This window comes from Schistocerca americana, chromosome X (genome assembly GCF_021461395.2).
Source record: "Schistocerca americana isolate TAMUIC-IGC-003095 chromosome X, iqSchAmer2.1, whole genome shotgun sequence".
NCBI classification, from domain to species: domain Eukaryota; kingdom Metazoa; phylum Arthropoda; class Insecta; order Orthoptera; family Acrididae; genus Schistocerca; species Schistocerca americana.
The window spans coordinates 531,750,089-531,772,592 of NC_060130.1; the positions used below are offsets into that span (position 1 = coordinate 531,750,089).

The window sequence follows — 22,504 nt, forward strand, 5'->3', positions numbered from 1 at the left end:
CTGGTATTCACAGAAGGCACCATAACGGCTGTACAATACATGAATGACATCCTCCGACCGATAGTGCAACCATATCGGCAGCATTTTTGCAAGGCATTCGTCTCCATGGACAACAATTGATGCCCCCATCATGCACATCTTGTGAATGACTTCCTTAAGAATAATGACATCACTCAGCTAGAGTGGCCAGCATGTTCTGCAGACACGAACCCTATTGAACATGCCTGGGATGGATTGAAAAGGGCTATTTATGGATGACATGACCCACCAACCACTCTGAGGGATCTGTACCGAATCACCATTGAGGAGTGGGACAATCTGGACCAGCAGTGCCTTGATGAACTTGTGGATAGTATGCCATGATGAATACAGGGATGCATCAATGCAAGAGAACACACTACTGAGTATTAGAGATACCAGTGTGTACAGCAATCTGGAGCACCACCTCTGAAGGTCTCACTGTATGGTGGTGCAACATGCAATGTGTGGTTTTCATGAGCAATAAAAATGGCAGAAATGATGTTTATGTTGATCTCTATTCCAATTTTCTGTAAAGGTTCTGGAACTCTCAGAACAGAGGTGATGAAAAACTTTTTTTGATGTGTATCAATCTCTGAGATCTGAATTACTAATAATTTTTATTACAGTCTTTACAATGATAACCAATTTCATTCATTTTCTGACCATCTTCAGAGCCACTGTCACTACAGAGGAACCTGTGAATTTCACATACTTTGTAAGTCATAAGTGACTTTTGGAGGCTGCATACAGAACTTAAAACTAATGGGTTGCTCTGCAACTGCAGGGGATCTGAAGATGTTGAAGATATGAATGAAACTGGTTTTCATTGTAAAAACAAAGACAGCTTTAAACTTTAATAAAATTTTTTGGATTAACATATTTTAACATTTATGTAAAATCCAAATGCCTTTAAGTTCTTTACATACTATAAACAATTAAACATTGGAGTATTTGTATGGAAAGTTTTTAGATAATTGTGTGCTTCCATTGAGTCCATTAATATAGTTCAGAAATGCTTATCTTTAATCTGATGTTATGTATGATTGTTTAAACCATGCTAATGTTCTTTCCTAACAGAGTTTTTGCAAATATAATTTATAAAATTACTATGGACCTTTTGTCATTTGTTATAACTGTTTATTTGCCTCTGTATTTACTACAAACAAATCTGAATTTTCATATCCCAGATCTGGTGAATTTCACTCACTAATTCATGTTGTGAAATGAGTATATTTTAATTGGTCATATTACTAAACCTACATTTTCTCTATACATGTACCATTGTTTCCTTAAGGTTCCATTATTTAATTACAGTACCTACTGAACCAGAAAATATAAAAGCTGCAGTGACTGACTCACGAACAATACTACTCTCATGGTTACCACCACTATACCCTAATGGAATAATCAGAAGTTATAGAGTTTATATGAGATCACTAGAGGGGATGGCCATGGTAAGAGCAGAATTTTTCACAATTTTTAAAAATAAAATTAAAAGTTATGTGTGTTGAGAATAATGATACGTATCTGTCATGGCATTATGCAATGATGAATTAGTCCTTAAGTAAGTAATCCCATTTTGTTCTAAAATTACAGTTAACTGTGATACCTACCAGAGGTCACAAGAGAATTTCTTAGCAACTAATGTGTTTATTGTTACTTATTGCCTAAAGTCAGGTAGTTGGAACAGTTAATTATCGTCTAATTACAAAGAAGATATTAATTATGAACTGTTCTTCAGCTATGTAATCTTCAGCCAGCTCACCTTGTGTTATTAATGTTTCAGTGTCTTTCATTATTAGCTGTGATATATACAACATATCTTTCAAGTAATATTATCAGGGCCCATTTTCTCTGACATTTCAGCATGTATTTGCCATTTTGTTTTTCAGTGTGCAGATGCCCAAACATACAGACCCCACTGCCCATCATGTTTTCCATATGACAAACAGTGTCAGTGTAAAACTACAGTTTGTTTCTCACTGCACATAAACACTGTTTTTTTAAAGTGTAAATTTATGTGCCCATTGCATAGAATCATCAATTATTCCTGTGTTGTATTTCATTTAATCATATAAATCAACATGGACAGTGAAATGTGGAGAATGGATAGACAGTGCAATGCAGGCTAACACACAAGACAGAGCCATTCAGGCAAGAAGAACTGCTGTCCCTTTTGACACACACATTTAGAAAGTCGTTGCTATAAATTTTACCCAACAGAGTGCAGTGTGTCAGCTGAGATGTTGTCATTTTGCTCTTCAACCTGTATATTGACTTGAAATAACATTCTTTGTCCAGTCTGGCACATGACACCATTCACATTTCCCCATACAAAAATCACAGAGTGAAAGGTCTGGAGAGTAGGGTGGTCAAACAATGCGACCATTCTTTGAAATTACATAATCCCAGGACAAACATTTTGCTGCTACTTCAGAATGTCTGATAGTGTGTAAGGTGTCTCCATCCTCATAAAGTCAGGTGTGCTGTATGACTAGATATGGAACTGTATAGAGTAGAGCCAAAGAGCTCTAAGAACCAAAGTGTCTCTCACATGTTTACATAATGTTCACACCTCACAGTGATAGAACTGCCTCATTCATCCTAAAAAAAGTGAGTGTCTGTCACCTGATGACACAGCACGGTAACTTTGGTACTGTATGAAAGATGCTGGTGAAACTGAGCATGATTTTCTTGAGCCATGCACATCTCAGTGGTTTCCAGAATATAGATGCAAATTAGTGCCCAGAAACTGTGCATCCTTGCAGGATTTACCAAGCAGTTGTTCACAAATTTGCAGATACAGGAGTCAGTTATTAAGATGCAGTTAATATGCACACTAAAGTTTGCATGGGTGAAACTGAAGCTGGTGAAGTATCCTTTACTATCAAAGCCACAATGATGAAGGAACTTTTTGAAGTAATTTGCACACACTGTGAACTTCCAATAGAGCACACCATGAGTGAGTGCCGATTTAAAACCTGCCATGCTAGACTCACACTCAGTTATCATGTTATTACTGCTTGTATACATTTGCCTTAAGTTATTTTGTTCAGTGTATGTTATGGTGAGTGGCGTACATGCCACAGTCTAATAAAGTGCACTAACATCCTTCATTGTGTTGGTTGTCCCAGCTGCAACACAAGAGGCAACAGGGATGGGATAGTTCTCCACATGGTTTTCAGTCTCTGGTTGGTCCTCCATTGCATCTACAATGTCTGATGGTCCTACTGATGAGTCTTTATGCCAGCTGGTAGATGAACAAGGGGATTTTACTGCATTGTTGCAGCAACTCAGTCAATAGCAGGAGGCATTCGCCACATTGCACCTACTGTTTTGCCTCTCACTACCTCAGGCGTTTCTCCCCCACTGTTTTTGGCTCATGATGAGTCTGTTGTAGAATGGGAAGCCTACAGAAAATCATTGTGGCAGCATTTTCAGCTGTTTGGATTGGCTGATATTACCTTATGCTGTCCATTCTTTTTGTCTTGTTTATCAACTCCTCTGCCATCTGGCTCCTGCAAGATTTGTCTTCACTCTCTTTTGATGACATGTGTGACCTTCTTTGTAAATACTACTGTAAATGGATGCATGTCATTGCTGCTTCAGTTGAGTTCTATCAGTGCTGCAAGAAACCAGAACATTGCTATAAGACTTAGTAGGCAGCTGGGTTTCACAGATTAAGCCATTGTTGTCCATTTGTCATTGATGTACATAAGGAGCCATATGCTGACCAAATAGTTTGTGATGCAATCAATCAGTTTGTCCCTGATAGTGATGTATGTGAGCAGATTCTTCAATGTGAAAACCCCTCCCTTTCCAACATTCTGACTACTGCACAGTTGTCTGAGGTATCAAAGGCTGCAGGTACTCAAATTGAATTGTGGTGTGACTTTGCAGATGTTTAAACTGCTTCCCCCGCTGATTGTCTGACAGTTCACATAGGTACGATATAAGTAGCAGCAGTGCATGTGTGAGCAACCATGACGCAGCAACAGCAGCATAGCAATCCTGGCAATGAACAACAACACAAGTGCTCCGTACTTCCCTCCAGATTCTCTTAAGCTGTGCACCAGTGCAACAAAATGGGCCACATTGTTCCTGTTTGTGATGCAAAATTCCAGCAACCTATTGCAAATGCTGACATGGATGTCAACTGTGTACAGGCAATCTCCATTGCACCCTGTAAGCTTTTTATTGACGTCAAGGTTTATCAGAAGGTTTTGCACATGCAAGTCGACATTGATGCTGTATGTCATTACTCAACATGCAAACATACATGGACATTTAGAGCCAGTGTCACACACATTAGTCACAAAAACAAATTCTTCTGATTTTAGGTGGTTTCTCAACCCCAGTCAGTCACACATAAATCTGTGGTTTGTCTTCTGACTTTTCTGGTGGTGAACAATGCACACATGACACATTTATTTGGTTTGGACACCTTTTCGGGTTTACTATTTCCAATGAAGTTAATTTTGTCTCTGACCAAGTGTGTTACACACAACTCAACACCTTATGCACTGAATTTTCTGCCCTGTTTTCTTTGGGTTTGGGTTGTGCCAGTAAAAGCCCAAATCACCATGAAACCGTCAGCAAGACCTCGTGTCTTTCAGGATTGCCTGGTACTGATGGCGTTCCATGACCAAGTGGAGGCAGAACTCAACCTCCTCACAGCCTCTTGGGTCATCCAACTAATCGTATCCAGAGAATGGCCTATTCACTTGGTGACTGTCAAGAAGATACCCTTGGGACAGTTATCTCTTTGCAGTGGTTTCAAAGTTTCTGTCAACGCTCAATCTATCATTGACACGTATTCCTTGCTCCACAATGATGAAGTTTTTGTTAAGCTTTCTGGTAATCAGTTATTTTTCCAAGATTCACCTCTCTGATGCACATTTTCAGTTTCCCATTGATACTGACTCTCACGGCTCTTGGTCGTTAACATGTCTTTTGTCTTTTATCAATACTTGTGGTTACCATTTGGTGTGGCCAGCACCCTGGTGATTTTTTGACAGTTTCTCAAACAGCTCATGAGGTCTGTGCCTGGCTGTGCCAATTATCTTGATGATGTCGTGGTCTCCAGCCTATCCACTGCTGAACATTTCAACAACATATGTTTGCTCTTATCAGTGTTACAGACCATCGGGTTAAAATGCAATTTGGAAAATGCCACTTCTTTCACCCTTCTATTGTTTACCTTTTGTTCAAGGTCTCTGGTGCTGGTATCAGATCCCTTCATCAGAAAGTCTCTGCCATTGTTGTTCTTCTATGCCCTATGTCAGTCAAGCAACTCCAGATTGTTTTAATGTGAGATTGATTATTATCATCAGGGGCAGCAGTGGCTGCACAACCATTAAATGCCTTGCTGCATAAGGGATGTCTTTCCACTGGTCACAGGCATGTGAAATGGTGTTTTCCAAAATGAAGTCAATGTTACAGTCTACACATTGCCACATAACCTACCAACTGAATTAGCATTTAGTGTTAGTGGCAAATGTGCCCCAGCATGGGCTGCACGTAGTGTTAACTCATAAATATTCTGATGATGGCTCTCAGCAGCCTATGGCATATGCATTGAAGACTACATATTCACAAATAGAAAAATAAACCCAATGTTATACCTTAAAGAAGTTTCATGTTTTCCTGTATGTTGTAAAATTCTATCTCATCATGGATCAAAATCTGTTATTTTCGCTGTTTAACCCCTCAGTGTCAGTGCCAGATGAAGCAGCACATTTCCTTCACTGTTCATCTCTCGGTGCAATGATGAGATTCACTTCCACCCCATGGTTAAACATGCAAATGCTGAATGCTCTCCCATCTCTTGCCCAGTCTGGATCCCAGTTTTGATCAGGAGGAGTTACCCTGTTTCCACATTGATGAATGCACTCCTCAAACAGTTGGTGATTTTCCAATCACTAGCACTCGGGTGGTGCATCTTAGTGCTACTGATCCAATTTTATGGAAAGTGATACACTGTCTACAACATGGCTGGCCTGAGATGCCTCCATCAAGGGCATCTGTGCCTCCATAACTACTATGTGTTTCACCATCATTTCTCTGTTAATGATGGTTTTGTACTACTTGATATGGACTATTCAGCTCCTCGTGTAATGATTCCCTCGGCTCTCCATTTGGAAATTCTGCAATAGCTGCACGCTGGTCACTGGGGATGTCACACATCAAGGCATAAGCCTGCTGTCATGGTTTTTAGCCTGGTTTGGACAGTGTCATCTGTTGATTGATTACAGTGTGTTCTAAATGTGCATCATGGCATGTTGCCCCACAGGCTATGTTGTCTCGGTGGCAACAGCCATTGCATGCTTGGGACCATCTCCATATAAATTTCACCAGTCTTTTCCTTTATGCATACTGGCTAATAATAGTTGATGCATTCCCTTGGTTCCCATACATTGTTCATTGTCCATCAATTTTGGCCTCTGCCACCGTTTCAGCCCTGTTGACAATTTTTTCCATCAAAGGACTTCCAGCAATGTCGGTCTCTGATAATGGCCCTCAGTTTGTCTCACAGGAGTTTGCCTCCTTCTGCAATGCCTGTAGGATTTGTGAGGCCACAAATATTGGCTATAGAATTCAAAATGCAAATGAAAAAGTACATGACTCATTCCCTGTCTGACTTTGCCTTGGATCAATTTCTGTCTTCCTATCAGTTCATACTGTTCATCGACAAACAGCCCCACTGAAGTGCTCCTCATGTGTCAACTGCGGATGCTCCTGCATCTCCTGCAGCCCAGCCAGAGTAGGCAACCCATACAGCCATTGTGGCTGTCTGGACATGTGGGTTTGGTGATCACCCAAAATACGTCCCGCCATCATCTCCTGCTGCTGCGGTCACTGCCTCTGTGATGTCCATACAGAGGAGGGCCCCTGTGCTTGTCAATGTGACCAGTTGCACCTATACATAGATAACCAGACAACCCCGACTAGGACACTGATGTCACCACACCAGTCAGCATCACTCGATGTATTACCTGATGTGACTGGGTCTCCGCCACAGCATCAAAGGGTCTACCATCACTGGTGAATGAACCTAGTGCAGCTTATCCAATACTGCCACCAGACATGATGCAGCCACCATCCACAGTGGAGCTGTCTCCTACATCTCAGTCGCCAACTGTGTGGGCACAACCACGACAAGGCCCTCGACCTAATTGGGGTTGGAGCTCGAGCCATCGTCACCCATCCTACCCTATGAGTTGACATGAGAATGCATACTGTGATGCTGCCTTTGTCCCAAGTACTTCCAGCCATACATTCCAGTACCAACATATCATCTCAGTTAGAACCTCATGGGGGAAGATGCCATGAACATCTCTTGAATCCATTCTGTTCTTCGAGGGAAGAGGAATGAAGTAATGTATGCACACTTAAAAGCCTCAGGCATTAGCAGTATGTTGTCATCCAAAAGAATGCACTGTGAAATAGTAATAATGTGAACTTTTGATACAGCCCACCATAGGGAAGTGCCTATTGAAACCCTGCCACAATATGCTTGCACTTGGTTATCATGTTATTTCTCCTTACATATATTTGCTTTACCTTATTTTTCAGTGTATGTTATGGTGATTGACATACATGCCACAGTCTAATTAAGTGTACTAACATTCTTGGTTGTGTTTTGTGTCCAAGTTACAACACTTATGAGTATTATTTTGATAACAGAATAGGCCAGAATAAATTTTGGGCTCCAGAAATCTGTTGTCACAAATTTATAACAGTATTAACTGGCTTGTTAAAAGGGTTATGTCATATGCCTTTTTCATTTTCTACGACATGATGGGAACCTAAAGATCATGAAAAAGACTCCCACTTCTGCTTGTGAAATATATCAGTTATAACAGAATTTTGACCAGTGCCTCGTGGATCATGCACTCCTGTACGAACTCCAACAGATAATAAAAATGTGACTGAAGATTTTGAACATGTTGATGACATTTGTCAATTACAACAACAGAATTACCCAGATTTTGTGGAAGGAGCTACTACAAATGAACCTCACTTCCTAACACAGGAGGGTCTAAATGATGTGTTTTGTAATCTCAGGTTAACTAAAAGTAAAGCAGAGTTACTTGCTCCAAGATTGAATGGCTGGCACCTGCTGCAGGATGTCATCAGAGTTAAGTTTTTTTTCCATCAAGGCCAAAAGGAATTTGAGCATTCATTTTCTACATAGGAGGACCTAATTTTCTGTAATAATGTTGACCATTTGATGGAATGACTAGGTGTTGAACATAAAACTGAAGAGTGGTGATTGTTCATTGATTCTTCAAAAGCCAGCTTGATATGGGTCCTGCTACATAAAGGAAATAAGTTTCCATCCATGCCTATAGCTCATACACTTGGTATGAAGAAAAGTTACATGAGCATGCATCTCTTGCTATTCAGTTTCTGATATGATGACTATTTGTGGCAGATATGTGCAGATTTTAAGGTGATAGCTATTCTACTTGGCAGTCATTATATTAATAAAAGCTAGCCAAAGAGAGAGTCGTTCAATCCAGGACAGGCAGATATTGTTCATCAACCACTAATAAGTGCTGAGAAAATCCTGTTGCTTCCATTACATATGAAATTAGAACTGATTACAAATTTTGTGAAATGAATGAAAGGAAGAAAGAAGTAAGTTTAGGGTTTAATGACCCACTGACAATGTAGACAATGGTTAAATCAGTGGATCATGAAAGGAGTGCATTTCTCTTCCTAAAAATCAAATTCCCAAATATCAGTGAAGCGAAGCTAAAAGAGGATGTATTTGTTGGCTTTCAAATTAGTGAACTTATGAAAGATTGGCAGTTTGAAAGCCAGTTAAACATGTGAGAACGAGCTGCATGGTTCTCTTTCAAAAACATTGTCACACATCTTCTATAAATCCACAACACTGAACATTACAGAGACCAAATTAGTGGGTTGACTGGAACCTACAAGATAATGAGATGTATGCAATATGTTATTGAAAATATCCATTTTGAAGACCATCTTTATCTCCTCCTTTAGAACCTTAAAGCTATCAGCGATGAATATGGTGAGTGTTTACACCAGGACGTCAATGAAATGGAAGAAGGCTACCAGGGAAAATGGACTTCAACTATGTTGGCAGACTACTGTTCAACACTCAAGAGATACTCCTCAAGCAAAGTATAGTCAAAAAACTCTTCAAATACATTTTAGGTAGATAAAATATATTTTAGCTGATGTTTTACATTAACTCAGCTGTACAATTACCAGAAATGTTAGTAATGTTATTACTCACAAACTGTGGGTGATGGAAAAGTCCTATAAAAAGATTTGAATTTAGCACAAAACGACTCAGTTATAATCACCTGTTACACTTTTTTTAACATTAAAACACAGAAATTTTGTTGCCCAGTGTTATTTCTGCCTGACCAAAAAAGTGAAGCAATGAGAAGACATCGCCTGGTGTCAATGTAACATTGTATACATACACACTCTCGGCAGGTATGTAAATGATTAGAGTTGCAACTCCATGTGACAGATAGAATAGCCATCAGAGTGTGTTAGCATTATTATGAGGTGTAGTAATGTATATACGTTTCATGAACATGAGAGTAACATGCTGTTGGACAACATGGAAACATGACAATAGGCATACTCACTATCAAGTCTCCAGACAAACACGTCTGGCTACTGCAAAAGTGGATCATCTTATTATGCACCAAGCATCCCATAATCACTTAACATTTTCACCTGTCGTCCATGAACTAGTAATGGATACTCTGCAGCATTCTGTGTCATTTAGTACCGTTGGTCAGATGCTTAAATGCAACTGGACTAGGAAATTTCTGTCCTATGAATAGGCTGCTCTTAACACTGCAACACAGATGGCTGCATTTGAAGTGGTCCAAGTGGGCTGCTGATGAATAGAATAGTACTGTGTTCAGTGATGAATCACTGTTCTTGATACCCTCAGCTCTTGTCCTGTTGCAAAAAAGCATTTAGCATTGGTGTGGACTTGAAAGATGTAGTCCATCCTATGAGGTCCTACAATCATTTAATAACATGAAGTTTATTTGGGTCTGGAGGACTACTTAAGGTGATGAAGTTCACATAGTTTTCTTGAAATTCCCTTTTTTGGGAATCTGTATTGTCATAAAATTCCCTTTTTTGGGAATGTGAAGTGTCATATTAAAAAAGTAAATTATGATTTGGGAAATACTTTGACACTGTCAAATGAACTCAGTCTATGAGAATATCACAGACTGGAAACCACTCACATGTTCCTTTTTAGGCTCCAGAGCTCAAGATTTAGCCCTGCAGCTGATCCCCTGACTTTACAAACACTACTTCCAGTTCCTGTAATGACTACTATGTGCAGTGGATCAGCTGACTCCAAACATAGACATCCTTCTGCATGATGGAGTCGAAATGGTAGCCTCAAGTCAAAAACCATTGTTATAATAGTTATCCATACAATAGGAGTGATTATTGCAGCTGGTACGACATTTTCTTCAATGAACTGTCCTGAGAAGCAGGTAATCAATTAGGTATCTATGAAAATGTGCAATTCATGTGTCTGTGTGGTACATAGTCACCAGGAATATATTATGAATTAACAACTGTTATAAGAGATGCTGTATCTTAATGATGAAGCATCTGTTAACACAAATTAATCAAAAAACCTAACTTACATTAAGACATCAACATTTGGCTGTCTTCCACAATTTTAGTAACATTTTGCTGTTTTCTTGTGATACAATCATTCCTGTAACTTAAACAAAATAGCTCAAAAATGTGTTACAAGAGTGCATGTATGATGGACTCAGACACTTACATCACAGGATCTGTTTTGTATTGACACTAGTATAAATTCATTAACATGCTTCATTTGTCAGCACTACTAACTGACTACTTGAGTGACTGTGTACCATTGAATTATATGATGGGACATGATTTTGTTATTGCTGTGAACATGACATCCCCATAGAGTCAAATTTAGTAGTTAATAATGTGGCCCTAATATAGTAATAACTAAGTAAGTAATCTAGTAAGTATGGAAAACTCATCAAATGGGATTATTGCTACAGAAAATTTCCTCTGGTAATGGACAGTATGTCCATCATCTGTATTTATTTCTCATTTTAAAGTAACTCTCATCACAAGAAGCAAACTTGAACATACCCACTTTTTCAGGATAAAGATAAATTTGACATTCCTGCTGAACGAACTCACCACATAGTTTCACCTTTAAAAACGGACAATCAGTATGAGTTCTGGGTAACAGCAGTTACAACAGTTGGAGAGGGATCAGAATCAAGGCATATAGTGCAAGCACCAACTGATAATGCCCCAGCAAAGATAGCCTCATTTGGTAAATTTATCACTACAGCTCTTCATGAAACTCTAAGACTATCATGCCGTGCTGTAGGCCAACCTGATCCACATCAGTACTGGAGGAAGAAGTAAGTAAATATGTATATTATAATAATGCAATATTAATTGCCCCTAAAAAAGTACATATTATTTGAAGAACTTATTTATTTGTTTATTAATATAGATCCAGAGGTGTGAGCTAGTCACTTGGATGTAGAATGAGCCAAATACACAAATGTAATATAAGTATGGAGAATAAAAGAAAACATAAATATATTCTGAAACATCATGGCAGATTAATACTGTATACTGAACTGTGACTCATACCTGGGACCTTTCCCTTCTGTGAACAAGTGCTTTACCACCAAGCATGACTCATGACCCACCCTTATAGCTTTACTTCCACCATTACCCCATCTCCTGCCTTCCAGACTTCACAGAAGTTCTGTTGAATACCTTGTGGGACTAGCACTCCTGGGATATTGTTTCCAGAATGAATTTTCACTCTACAGCAGTGTGTGCATTGATTTGAAACTTCTTGGCAGATTAAGCCTGTGTGCCAGACCAGAACTCGAAGTTGCGACCTTTGCCTAATTCATTCTGTATATACACAGCTATCAATACATAGAACATACACATATACAGCATATAAATAGTAATGATACAACAGTGCAGTAGTAGTTTTAAGAGAATATTACAAAAAGTGGCATATTCACAACAATTTTTCCATTAAATCATACTACAGTATAGACAGATGTAAAAGGTTAGTAGTACAGGTCCTAATTTTTATATTTTTCTTCAGACCAGTCCATCTTTCATCAGAGCCATGTTGAACATCATACCTAACAGATCTGCTCAAAGGTTTCATCAGTTTCAATATTGGTTTTGTTTTAAGGCTTATTTGATACCTGAAAATGATGGATCAGAATGGTGGGACTTAACAAAGAAAGATCTGAGTAGAATACAAGCAACAGAGATGCACTTTCTATGAGGGATCCTGGGTAAGATGAGAAAGGACAGGATAAGAAATAAAAAAATATGATACATGCTTCAGATCAGTCCTCTGAAGGAAATTGTGGAAAAAAATTGGCTGAATTGGATTGGTCATGTTAAAAGAATCAGAAAAGAAAGTCTACCAAGAAGAGCTCTGGAATGGACAGAACCTAGAAGAAAAGTGATTGGAAGATCACTAACAAGATGGAGAGAGCAGGTGAAGGATGATGTGAATCAAAGAGAACTACATTGGGAGAAAACAAGATTGGAGGAGGTTTTGTGAACAACCTGCATCAGCAGAAACATTTCAGGAAGAAGAAGCAAAAGAAGAAGAAGAAGAAGATTTATAGGTTATGCAACATTAGCTTAAAATGTTTGTAAGATAGAGAAATAATTAAGTGGAGCTTTCATATTTTAATATCAACTTAATAAACTTTTCTCTTTAATTCTGTTAGCACATGAGGGACACACTTAACAGATTTCATTTATTTCTGCAGAGGAATTCTTTGATTGAGTAAAGTGGGTTGTCATCAGGTACTTTTTTTAATTGTTTTTAAACAAAAACATATTACATCTTGAGCATGTAATATTACTAACAAGGCAACCTCCCAATCACACACCCCTCAGATTTAGTTATAAGTTGGCACAGTGGATAAATCTTAAAAAACTGAACACAGATCAATCGAGAAAACAGGAAGAAGTTGTGTGGGACTATGAAAAAAATAAGCAAACTATACAAACTGAGTAGTCCACGTGCAAGATAGGCAACATCAAGGAGAGTGTGAGCTTAGGACTGCCGTGGTCCCGTGGTTAGCGTGAGCAGCTGCGGAGTGAGAGGTCCTTCGTTCAAGTCTTCCCTCGAGTGAAAAGTTTTCTTTCTTTATTTTCACAAAGTTACGATCTGTCCATTTGTTCACTGACATCTCTGTTCACTGTAATAAGTTTAGTGTCTGTGTTTTGTGACGGCACCGCAAAACCGTGCGATTAGTAGATGAAAGGACGTGCCTCTCCAATGGGAACCGAAAACATTTGATCGCAAGAACTGGTGTCAGTTCTCAGTGGGACTCATCAGCAGAAGCAGAATTTTCCTGAAGATGGCGACCAGTTGGTTTGCCGAAATATCGAGTCAAGTTGATTTTAGGATCCGGCAGCAAACCCATTCCATGCAGTGAAAACAGTCATGAGTACCTTGCTAAGTGCAAATTTGAGGAAAATCCCGTGAACGCAGCATAAGTTGCTCACAAAAATAGTATTGCAGTTTCTGTATTTTTCACAACCATTTCTTAAAACCCAGATGATGCACATGATCACTGTATCAACTACGGTAAAATGAACCTGCTGGACTGCAAAACAGTACATAAAATTACTCATCAGATTTAATAAATATGCATCTGATAAACCATGTCTATCTGCAAGGAAAGCTATGCTATAGTTATCAAAGGTCACAATTTCAGCAGGTGAGTGAGATCAAAAGGGAAGAAATAATTAATGGTAAATGGGTTCATAACATGGTATTTCCACATTTGATCTTAAACAAAGTGTGCTGTTATATGGCTATGATGCATGTGTACAAAGAGTGGATACAGTAGAGTCATGGGCAGCAATGATCATTTACTGGACTAAACAATGTGATAACAGCACAATTTATAATGATCTTATCCATATCTGTGTCTAGATCTACATGATTACTCTGCAACTCACACTTAAGTGCTTGACATAGGATTTGTAGAACCACTTTCAGACCATTTTTCTGCTGTTCCAGCCTCCAATAGCATATGGGAAAAGTGAACACTTAAATATATCATGCAAGCTCTGATTTTTCTTATTTTATCACTGTGGTCATTTCTTCTTATGTAGTTGGTAGTCAAAAAAAAGTTTTGGTATTTGGAGGAGAAAGTTAGTGATTATAATTTCATGAAAACATCTCACAGAAAAAGTTTCTGTTTCAATGATTAGCTATAATGGGCAGAAGACATACTTTGTTGGTGCTTCACATTTTCGCAATTTTGACCAAGATAAACTCATTCTGCAGTGTTCATCTTCACCACGCCATTGTAGAAGTTGGCACAGAAACAGATAAGTAAAAAATTCCGGCAATTCATGGGTATATATATATGTAAAAGCTGATTTTGAAATTTTCCTTTGTGTGACACCATGTGATCCATCTTATTGATCCATTTTATTGATTCATTTTCATCTACAGCTGCATAATGTGCAAGAGATATTTGGATTCATGTGCCAATCTGAAATTCTAGATTAGCATATTTTACTGTTCATATCACTTCTGCATAATATTCCATTTATTGTATCAATATCCATTTGTATTGTGACATACTGGTATTGTGAAATTTCCAACATTTGCAAGTGACGTGATAAACTCATACGGTACTGATATCATCAATTGTAGACTTAAACATATTTAAGCTATTTTAAAATTTTTGAGAACAGTAGGTCTATCCTCATTCAAAACAATACTTTTCTGATTTCATTATGTAATGACATGACAAAGAAGTCATTTTTTAGACTTTTCGGACGTTTACACAACTATATTTTCCTAAGTTATCATTACAAGCCTTTTGGATAAATTATGACATAGCAAATCAGTATTTATTATTCACAGGTGCTGTCAAATACTGGATCACCCCTAATTGCATTGTATATCAACACAAATAAATGAGTATTTTGGAAAATTTTTGGAAGTTACTGTTGTCCTGTGCATAATCTAATTTGTAGTAAATCAGCATTTCTGATTTACTTACTGCAGCAGATATTGTAACTGAGATACTGTGTTATATTTGGTTTTCCCTAAAATAGGAGTATATATTATCTACATTAATCATAAATTAGCCCTATTTTCGAGTTTGCAAATAACTATAATCAACCTCAAAAAGTTTTTAAACACTAGTAATTTTTACCATACGTTTTTCTGGTGCCTTAATAGATATGTTGTTTTGTGTATTTGCTTCAGTTCTCATATGATACTACGGTAGTAATTTTTTAGCTCAACAGATTAAAATATTTATTTATTTACATTTTTTGTGTGTAGGTCATCAAGCTGATGTCTTTTGCGAACATCATACATAGGTTGATTAGATTACTATAGATAGCACTTACATACAGTAATGGTACATACATTTGTCTTAATATTCTAATTATGAGTTACAAGAGAGGGCAAGTAGATTAGAATTCACTGACTGAATATAAACATTTATGTACTGAGAAGACTTTTAACTTCCTTTGGAACAGCTTTGGTTCACAAGTTTTCAAAGCTTTGGCAGCTTGCTGAACCATATCTGCCTGTTAATGTAAGGACTACTGTCAACTTTTTTTAATTTAGTCCTCTACCTCAAGTAGTTCCCCTTATTTCTAGTATAATTAATATATGTATCACTGCACTTATTTAGGTTATTTTTACTATTCAGAAAAAATATAATAAGTTTATACAAATACAAGGAATATACTGTTAGATATTTATGCTGGATAAAGGTTTCACCAAAGGACTCTCTGTACTTTCTCCATGCATTAACCTAATGGCTCTTTTCTGTAACACTAACATTCTGTTCAGGTGCAGGTCTGCCGCACAACCCCGCAGTTCAATACCATAATTAAGAAATGCATAAAATGTTCCATAGTAAGCAAATTTTAGTGTTTGGATTTGGCACTATTTTTACCAACTGACTCATAAGATACAAGCTACTGCTGATTTTCTCACACATAGAAGTAATGCGATTTACCCAACAGAGATTTTTGTCCAGGCAGACACCAAGAAATTTAAAGCTATCTGTTTCTGCTGATGTAATACCACAAATATTGTTTATTTCAGCCTCATGACAAGCAGTTGTTTTAAATGTTAGTAGCTGGGATTTACAATAAGAGGGAGGTGTCATCAGCATAGGTTACTAGATGTGAGTTGAAGTGTTGTGACAATTAGCAGACTTAGTTTAAAGCTATTTGTTCATTATCCTGTAATGCATTACACTTGCCAAAATGCAGCCCTGCTGTAAATGCTATTCTTGAACACAGGAGGAATTGGTTGATGTTCATAAGCAGATGGAAAACACAGTGACTGTTGTGAGATGATTGGCAGCTGTGTGTTGTGTTTTGGAAGCGCTCCTGAGAGGTATCTACTGGTGATATTGGTACCAAAGGTACTTCAAATACTATCCTCTTCTGTGGATCCTGTTCCTCTGCAGGAAATATGGGATCTGTCATTATCATCCACTTGACCACAAGTGGCTTTTCAGTGGTAGATCTAAGCATCCTGTACAGGGTAGATGGGTACCAGGGAGGACTCAGGGTGGTATATATAACCCCCTAACCAACAAGTTCAAGGTTCTGTCTTTCACTGGAACTGAGCCAGTGGAAATCAGTTCTCCTACTTGGGATACCTGTTTTGAAGAGGCAAATGCAAAATGTTAGGGGTCTATTACCATTGTTGGCAGCTCAAACATATGGTGAATGATGGTGCCCCCTAGGAAAATGGCAGCAAGGGATGAGAAGGGGCACCAGGTGCAATCAGTGTGAATGCCTGTGGAGCATCATTCAACATGATGAAGAGGCTATTCTGGCAGCTGTTAAGGAAACAGGGCACAACCAACTGCAGATTGTTCTGCACATTGGAACAAATGATACCTGTCACCTGGTCACTGAGGTTGTACTCAGATTATTCCAGTGACTAGCAGAGAAGATTGAGAAGACCAGCCCTGCACAAGGAGTTTCAACGAAGCTCACAATTTGCAGCATTGTCCCCAGAAAATACCATGGTACCTTGGTTCTGAGATGAATGGAAAGACTGAACCAAAGATTTTGAGGGTTTTGTGACAATTTAGGCTGCAGATTCCTAGACTTGCACTATAGGGTTGAGTAATGTAGACCACCCCTAATGGATCAGGTGTGCACTATTCATCAGAAGCTGCAACCTTTTTTTTTAAATTTAGATTAGGAAGCTCTCCATCCAATCCAGATAATGATAGCTGTAGGGAACACAGGAGTATTAGTGTAAGATTGAAAGCAATGCCTCCCAAAAGTGAGACTATTAAAATCCTGGTGGTTAACTGCCAAAGCATTCACAACAAAGTGCCAGAGTTTGGAGGGCTCCTGAAAAACAGTGAAGCTCACATAATCCTAGGTAAAAAAAGCTGGTTGAAACTTCAGATTCATGGCATTGAGGTTTCTGGGGAAAATTTAAGTGTATGTCAAAACAACAGGCTAATGGGAAATGGAGGTGGTGTATTTGTTACATTAAACAAGAAACTCAAATGCACTGAGATAGAAATTGAAGGTGCAAGTGAGATTGCTTGGCCAAGACTCAGTATCAGGGATTAGCATAGAATGGTAATTGTATTCTTCTGTTGACCATGAGACTCTTCTCCAGATGCAACAGAAAACTTCAGAGAAAACCTCGGTTCACTTTTATGTAAGTCCCCCAAGCATACTGTAATCATCAGTGGAGACTTTAACCACCCAACAATCAATTGGGAAAATTTAAATTTTGTTAGTAGTATGCATGATAAGACATCCTGTGACCCATTACTAAATGCCTTCTCTGAAAACTACCTACAACAGATAATTGTGAACCCCACTCATGAAGGACATATATTGGACCTAATGGCAACAGATAGATTGACTTCTCTGAGGATGTCTACATCAAAACTGATATTAGTACCCATGATGTGGTTGTGGCAACAATAATTATCAAAGTATAAAGGACAGCTACAATAAGCAGATGGATATCTATGTTCAGTGAACTAGACAAAAAATCAGTAGAGTCGTATCTCAATGAGAAACTTGGAACTTTCAGCACAGGGCATGAGCATGTAGAGGAGCTATGGCTCAAATTTAAAAGAATAGTTGATCATGCACTGAACAGTTTTGTACCCAGTAGAACAGTTCATAATGGGTGGGACTTTCCTAGGTATACATTCACTGTAAACAAACTTCTAAACAAGTACAGACTGATGCATAACAAGTGTAAAACTAAGCATAGGGCTGTAGATAGAGAGACACTGAATGTAACACATTTAGCTGTTAAGAAAGCAATGCAGGAAGCCTTCAATGACTACTGTAGCAGAATACTGTCAGATGATCTTTCTCAAAACCCAAATAAATTCTGGTCAAATGTGAAGGCTGTTAGTGGCACCAAAGTTAGTGTCCTGTCCCTAGCAAATGACTCAGAAACAGAAATTGGTGATAGCAAAGCTAAAGCTGAAATGCTTAAATCTGTTTTCAAATGTTCCTTTACGAAGGAAAACACAGGAGAATTGTCCCAGTTTAATCCATGTATGACCAAAAAGTTTAGTGACATAAATATTAGATCAGTGTGTTCAGAAACAGTTGAAATTGTTAAAACTAAACTAAGCTCCAAGGTCCAATAAAATCCCTCTGAGATTCTATACTGAATTTGCAGCTGTGTTAGCCCTCCTTGTAACTATAGTCTATTTGGAGCCCTTGAACAAAAACTTGTGTCCAGTAGTTGGAAGAAAGCACAGGACACCCCCACCTATAAGAAGGGCAGAAGAAGTGATCCACAGAAATACCATCCAATACCCTTGACAGTAATTTGTTGTAGAATTTTAGAAGATATTCTGAGCTCAAACAGAATGAGGTATCTCAAACAGAATGATCTTCACACCAGCCAGCATGGATTCCAAAAACATCAATCATGTGAAACCCAGCTTACACTTTTCTCACATGACATACTGAAACCATTGGATCAAGGCAGTCAGGTAGATGCAGTATTTCTTGATTTCTGAAAAGCATTTGAGTCAGTGCCATGCTTATGCTTACTATCAAAATTATGGTCATATGAGGCATCAAGTGAAATTTGTGACTGGATTACGGACTTTTTGGTAGAGAGGATGCAGCATCTTGGATGGAGATTGAGTTCTATTGGTACCACAAGAAACCAGAACATTCTATAAGACTTGGGTAGCTGGCCTTCACAGTTTAAGCCATCATTGTCACTGATGTCCATTAAGAGTCACATTCTGACCAAATGATTTCAGTAGGCCCCCAATCGTGATTTTCGTGAGCGGTCCATTCAATGTGAAAACCCCTCCCTCTCTAATGTTCTGGCTAGTACACAATAGGTTGAGGTTTTGAGGGCTTTGGGTACTCAAATTGAATCATGGTGTGATGTTGCAGAAGTTCAGCCCACTTCCCCCGCTGTTTATTGGATGGTTCATAGGGGTATGATATGGTGGTAGTGGTCCAAATATGAGCAAAACATCACACCGGCCAGTCCAGCTCATTACAGCAGCCACAGCCACAGCTGCAGCTGCTTAACTCAATTTGCAGACATGCATGGACTTGGTTTCTCCCCCTTTAGCGCGAGTGTCACATACATTAGTCACTTATAATAAACATAGCATTCAGATTTCATATAGTTTCTTAGCTCCAGTCATTATAAATCTATGGTACATCACTGACTTTTCTGGTGGTGAACACTGCACAGACTGGAAATTTGTTTGGTTAGTATGCCTTTAACCTTTTTGGGTTTACTGTTTCCGATGTAGTTAATCTTGTCTCTGATCAAGTGCCCTATACATAACTCAGCTCTTTGTGCTCTGAATCTTCCACCATGCTTTCTGTGGGTTTGGATTGTGCCAATAATTTCAAAGCCCACATCACCATGAAACCTTCAGCCAGACCCCATTTCTTTTGGGCTCGCACAGTGGGAATGGTGTTCCATGACCAAGTGAACATGGAGGTCAACAGGCTCATAGCCTCCAGCACCACCCATTATTGTCAAGAAGCTAGTGGGGTGGTTATGCCTTTGTGGTGATTTCAAAGTTTCTGTCAACGCTCAGTCTATCACAATCACAGACATGTATCCCTTGCCATGCCCTGACGAACTTTTTGCTAAGCTCAGTAGTGGTCAGTATTTTTCCTAGGTTGACCTCTATGATGTGTATTTGCAGCTTCCTGTTGGTGTTGATTCTCAATGCCTCTTGTTCATTAACATGCATTTTGGCATGTGTCAATACCTGCAGTTACCATTTGGCAAGGCCAGGGCCTCAATTATTTTTCAACATTTTCTCGAAGAACTCATGAGGTCTGTGCCTGTCTGTGCCAACTATCTTGATGATATTGTGGTCTCCAGCTGCTCCACTGATGAACATCTCAACAACTTACATATGCTCTTTTCGATATTGCAGTACGCTGGGTTAAAGTGTAATTTGGAAAAGTGCCACTTTTTTCACCCTTCTGTTGTTTATTTTGGGTTCAAGGTCTCTAGCGCTGGTATCAAACGCCTTCATCTGAATGCCTCTGCCATTGTTCCTCTTATGTGTCCTGTGTTGGTGAAGGAACTCCAGGTTTTTTTAGTTAAGGTTGTTTATCATCAACATTGGTCGCACAACCCTTACTGACTTGCTGCATAGGGAGATGTCTTTCCAGTGGTCGCAGGCATGTGAAATGGCATTTCTCAAACTGAAGTCTATGTTACTATCTGCACTACCAACTGTGTCAGCATCTAGTGTTAGCAATAGATTCATCCCAGCATGGGCTGGAGGCAAAGTTAGCTCATAAATATTCTGATGGCTCTGAGCAGCCTATTCCATACATGTCAAAGACCCTTAGTTTGGCTGACATAAGATATTCACAAATAGTGAAAGAAGCACTTGCCATGGTTTATGCCTTAAAGTATTTTCATGTTTTCCACTATGGTGTAAAATTCCACCTCATCATAAGCCGGTAGATTCACGGTTTAACCCCTCAGCATCATTGCCACACAAATTAGCATATTGCCTTCAATGTTAGGCACTGTTCCTCTCTCAGTACAGCTACAGGATGCACTTCCACCCCAGGGCTAAACATGCAAATGTTGATGTGCTCTCCTATCTTCCAGTCCATCTGAACCCAGTTTTTGATTGGGAGGAGTTACTCTGTTTCTGCATTGATGAATGTGCCCAACAAACTGTCGGTGGTTTTCCAGTCACTAGTGTTCAGGTCATGCTGATACAATTTTATGAAAAGCCGTACATTTCATAGAATATGGCTGGCCTGAGGCACCTCCATGGCAGGCATCTGACCCCCTCCATAGCTGCTGTGTGTTTCAGAATTGTTTCTCTATCATGGATGGTGTTCTGCTCCTTGATATGGACTATTTAGCTCCTCACGTAGTGGTTCCCTTGGCTCTCCATTCGAAAATCTTGCAATTGCTGCACACTGATCACTGGGGTGTGTCACATACCAAGGCATTAGCCTTTCACTGTGTTTCTTGGCCTGGTTTGGATGGTGACATCATTTGTTTGGTTACAGCATGTTCTCAATCCACATCACAGTAAGCTGCTCCATGGGCAATGCTGTCTCTGTAGCTGCAACCTTTTTCAGGCCTGGGAGTGTCACCACATCGATTTTTCTAGCCCTTTCCTTAATGCATACTGGCTAATAGTAATTGGTGCTTTCTATTGGTTTCCATATGTTCTTCGTGGCCCATCAACCTCAACCTCTGCCACCGTGGCAGCCCTGTCGAAAACATTTTCCATTGAAGGACTTCCAGCAATGCTGGTCTCTGATAATGGCCCTCAATTTGTTTTGCAGGAGTTTGCCCCCATCTGCAATGCCCATGGGATTTGCCACATTTTCATCCCACCCTTCCATCCACAGTCCAATCGTGAGACCAAAAAGTTAGTTAGAACATTCAAAATGCAAATGAAAAAGTATGCAACTCAGTCCCTGTCCAACACTGCCTTGGATCAATCTCTGTCTTCCTATCGGTTTACACCCTTCACTGACAATAGCCCATCAAACTACCCCACAGGCATCAACCCTGGATATACCTGCATCTCCTGCAAACCAGTCAGGGACACCAACTCATCCAGCCATTGTTCTTGTTCCAGCCCTGGGTGGCTGTCTAGACATGTGGTTTTGGTTGTCACCCAAAATGGATTCCTGCCATCATCTCCCGATGCCACAGCTGCCGCCTCTGCAGTGCCCATATGGAGGACGGCCTCTGCGCACAACATTACAACCAGTTGCGACTGCATGTGGAAACCTGGCCACCCTCTGCCAGGACACTGATGTTGCCACACCACTCTGCATCACTCAACAGATCACCTGATGCCACAGGATCCTGCCACAACATACGAGGGGTCCCCTATCACCAGTGGGCGAACCTGGCGCAGCTTCTCCAATA

General features: G+C 39.3%; 1 protein-coding gene across 1 annotated transcript in view; it reads left to right on the top strand.

The window, feature by feature from the left end:
• Nucleotides 1-4,106: 4,106 nt before the first annotated feature.
• Nucleotides 4,107-22,504, top strand: part of LOC124556124 (Down syndrome cell adhesion molecule-like protein Dscam2) — a 123,235-nt gene continuing 104,837 nt past the window's right edge. Inside the window, exons 1-2 of the mRNA XM_047130143.1 lie at nucleotides 4,107-4,271; nucleotides 11,194-11,462. Coding sequence (XP_046986099.1) covers nucleotides 4,107-4,271; nucleotides 11,194-11,462 — 434 coding nt within the window. The remainder of the gene's footprint in view (nucleotides 4,272-11,193; nucleotides 11,463-22,504) is intronic.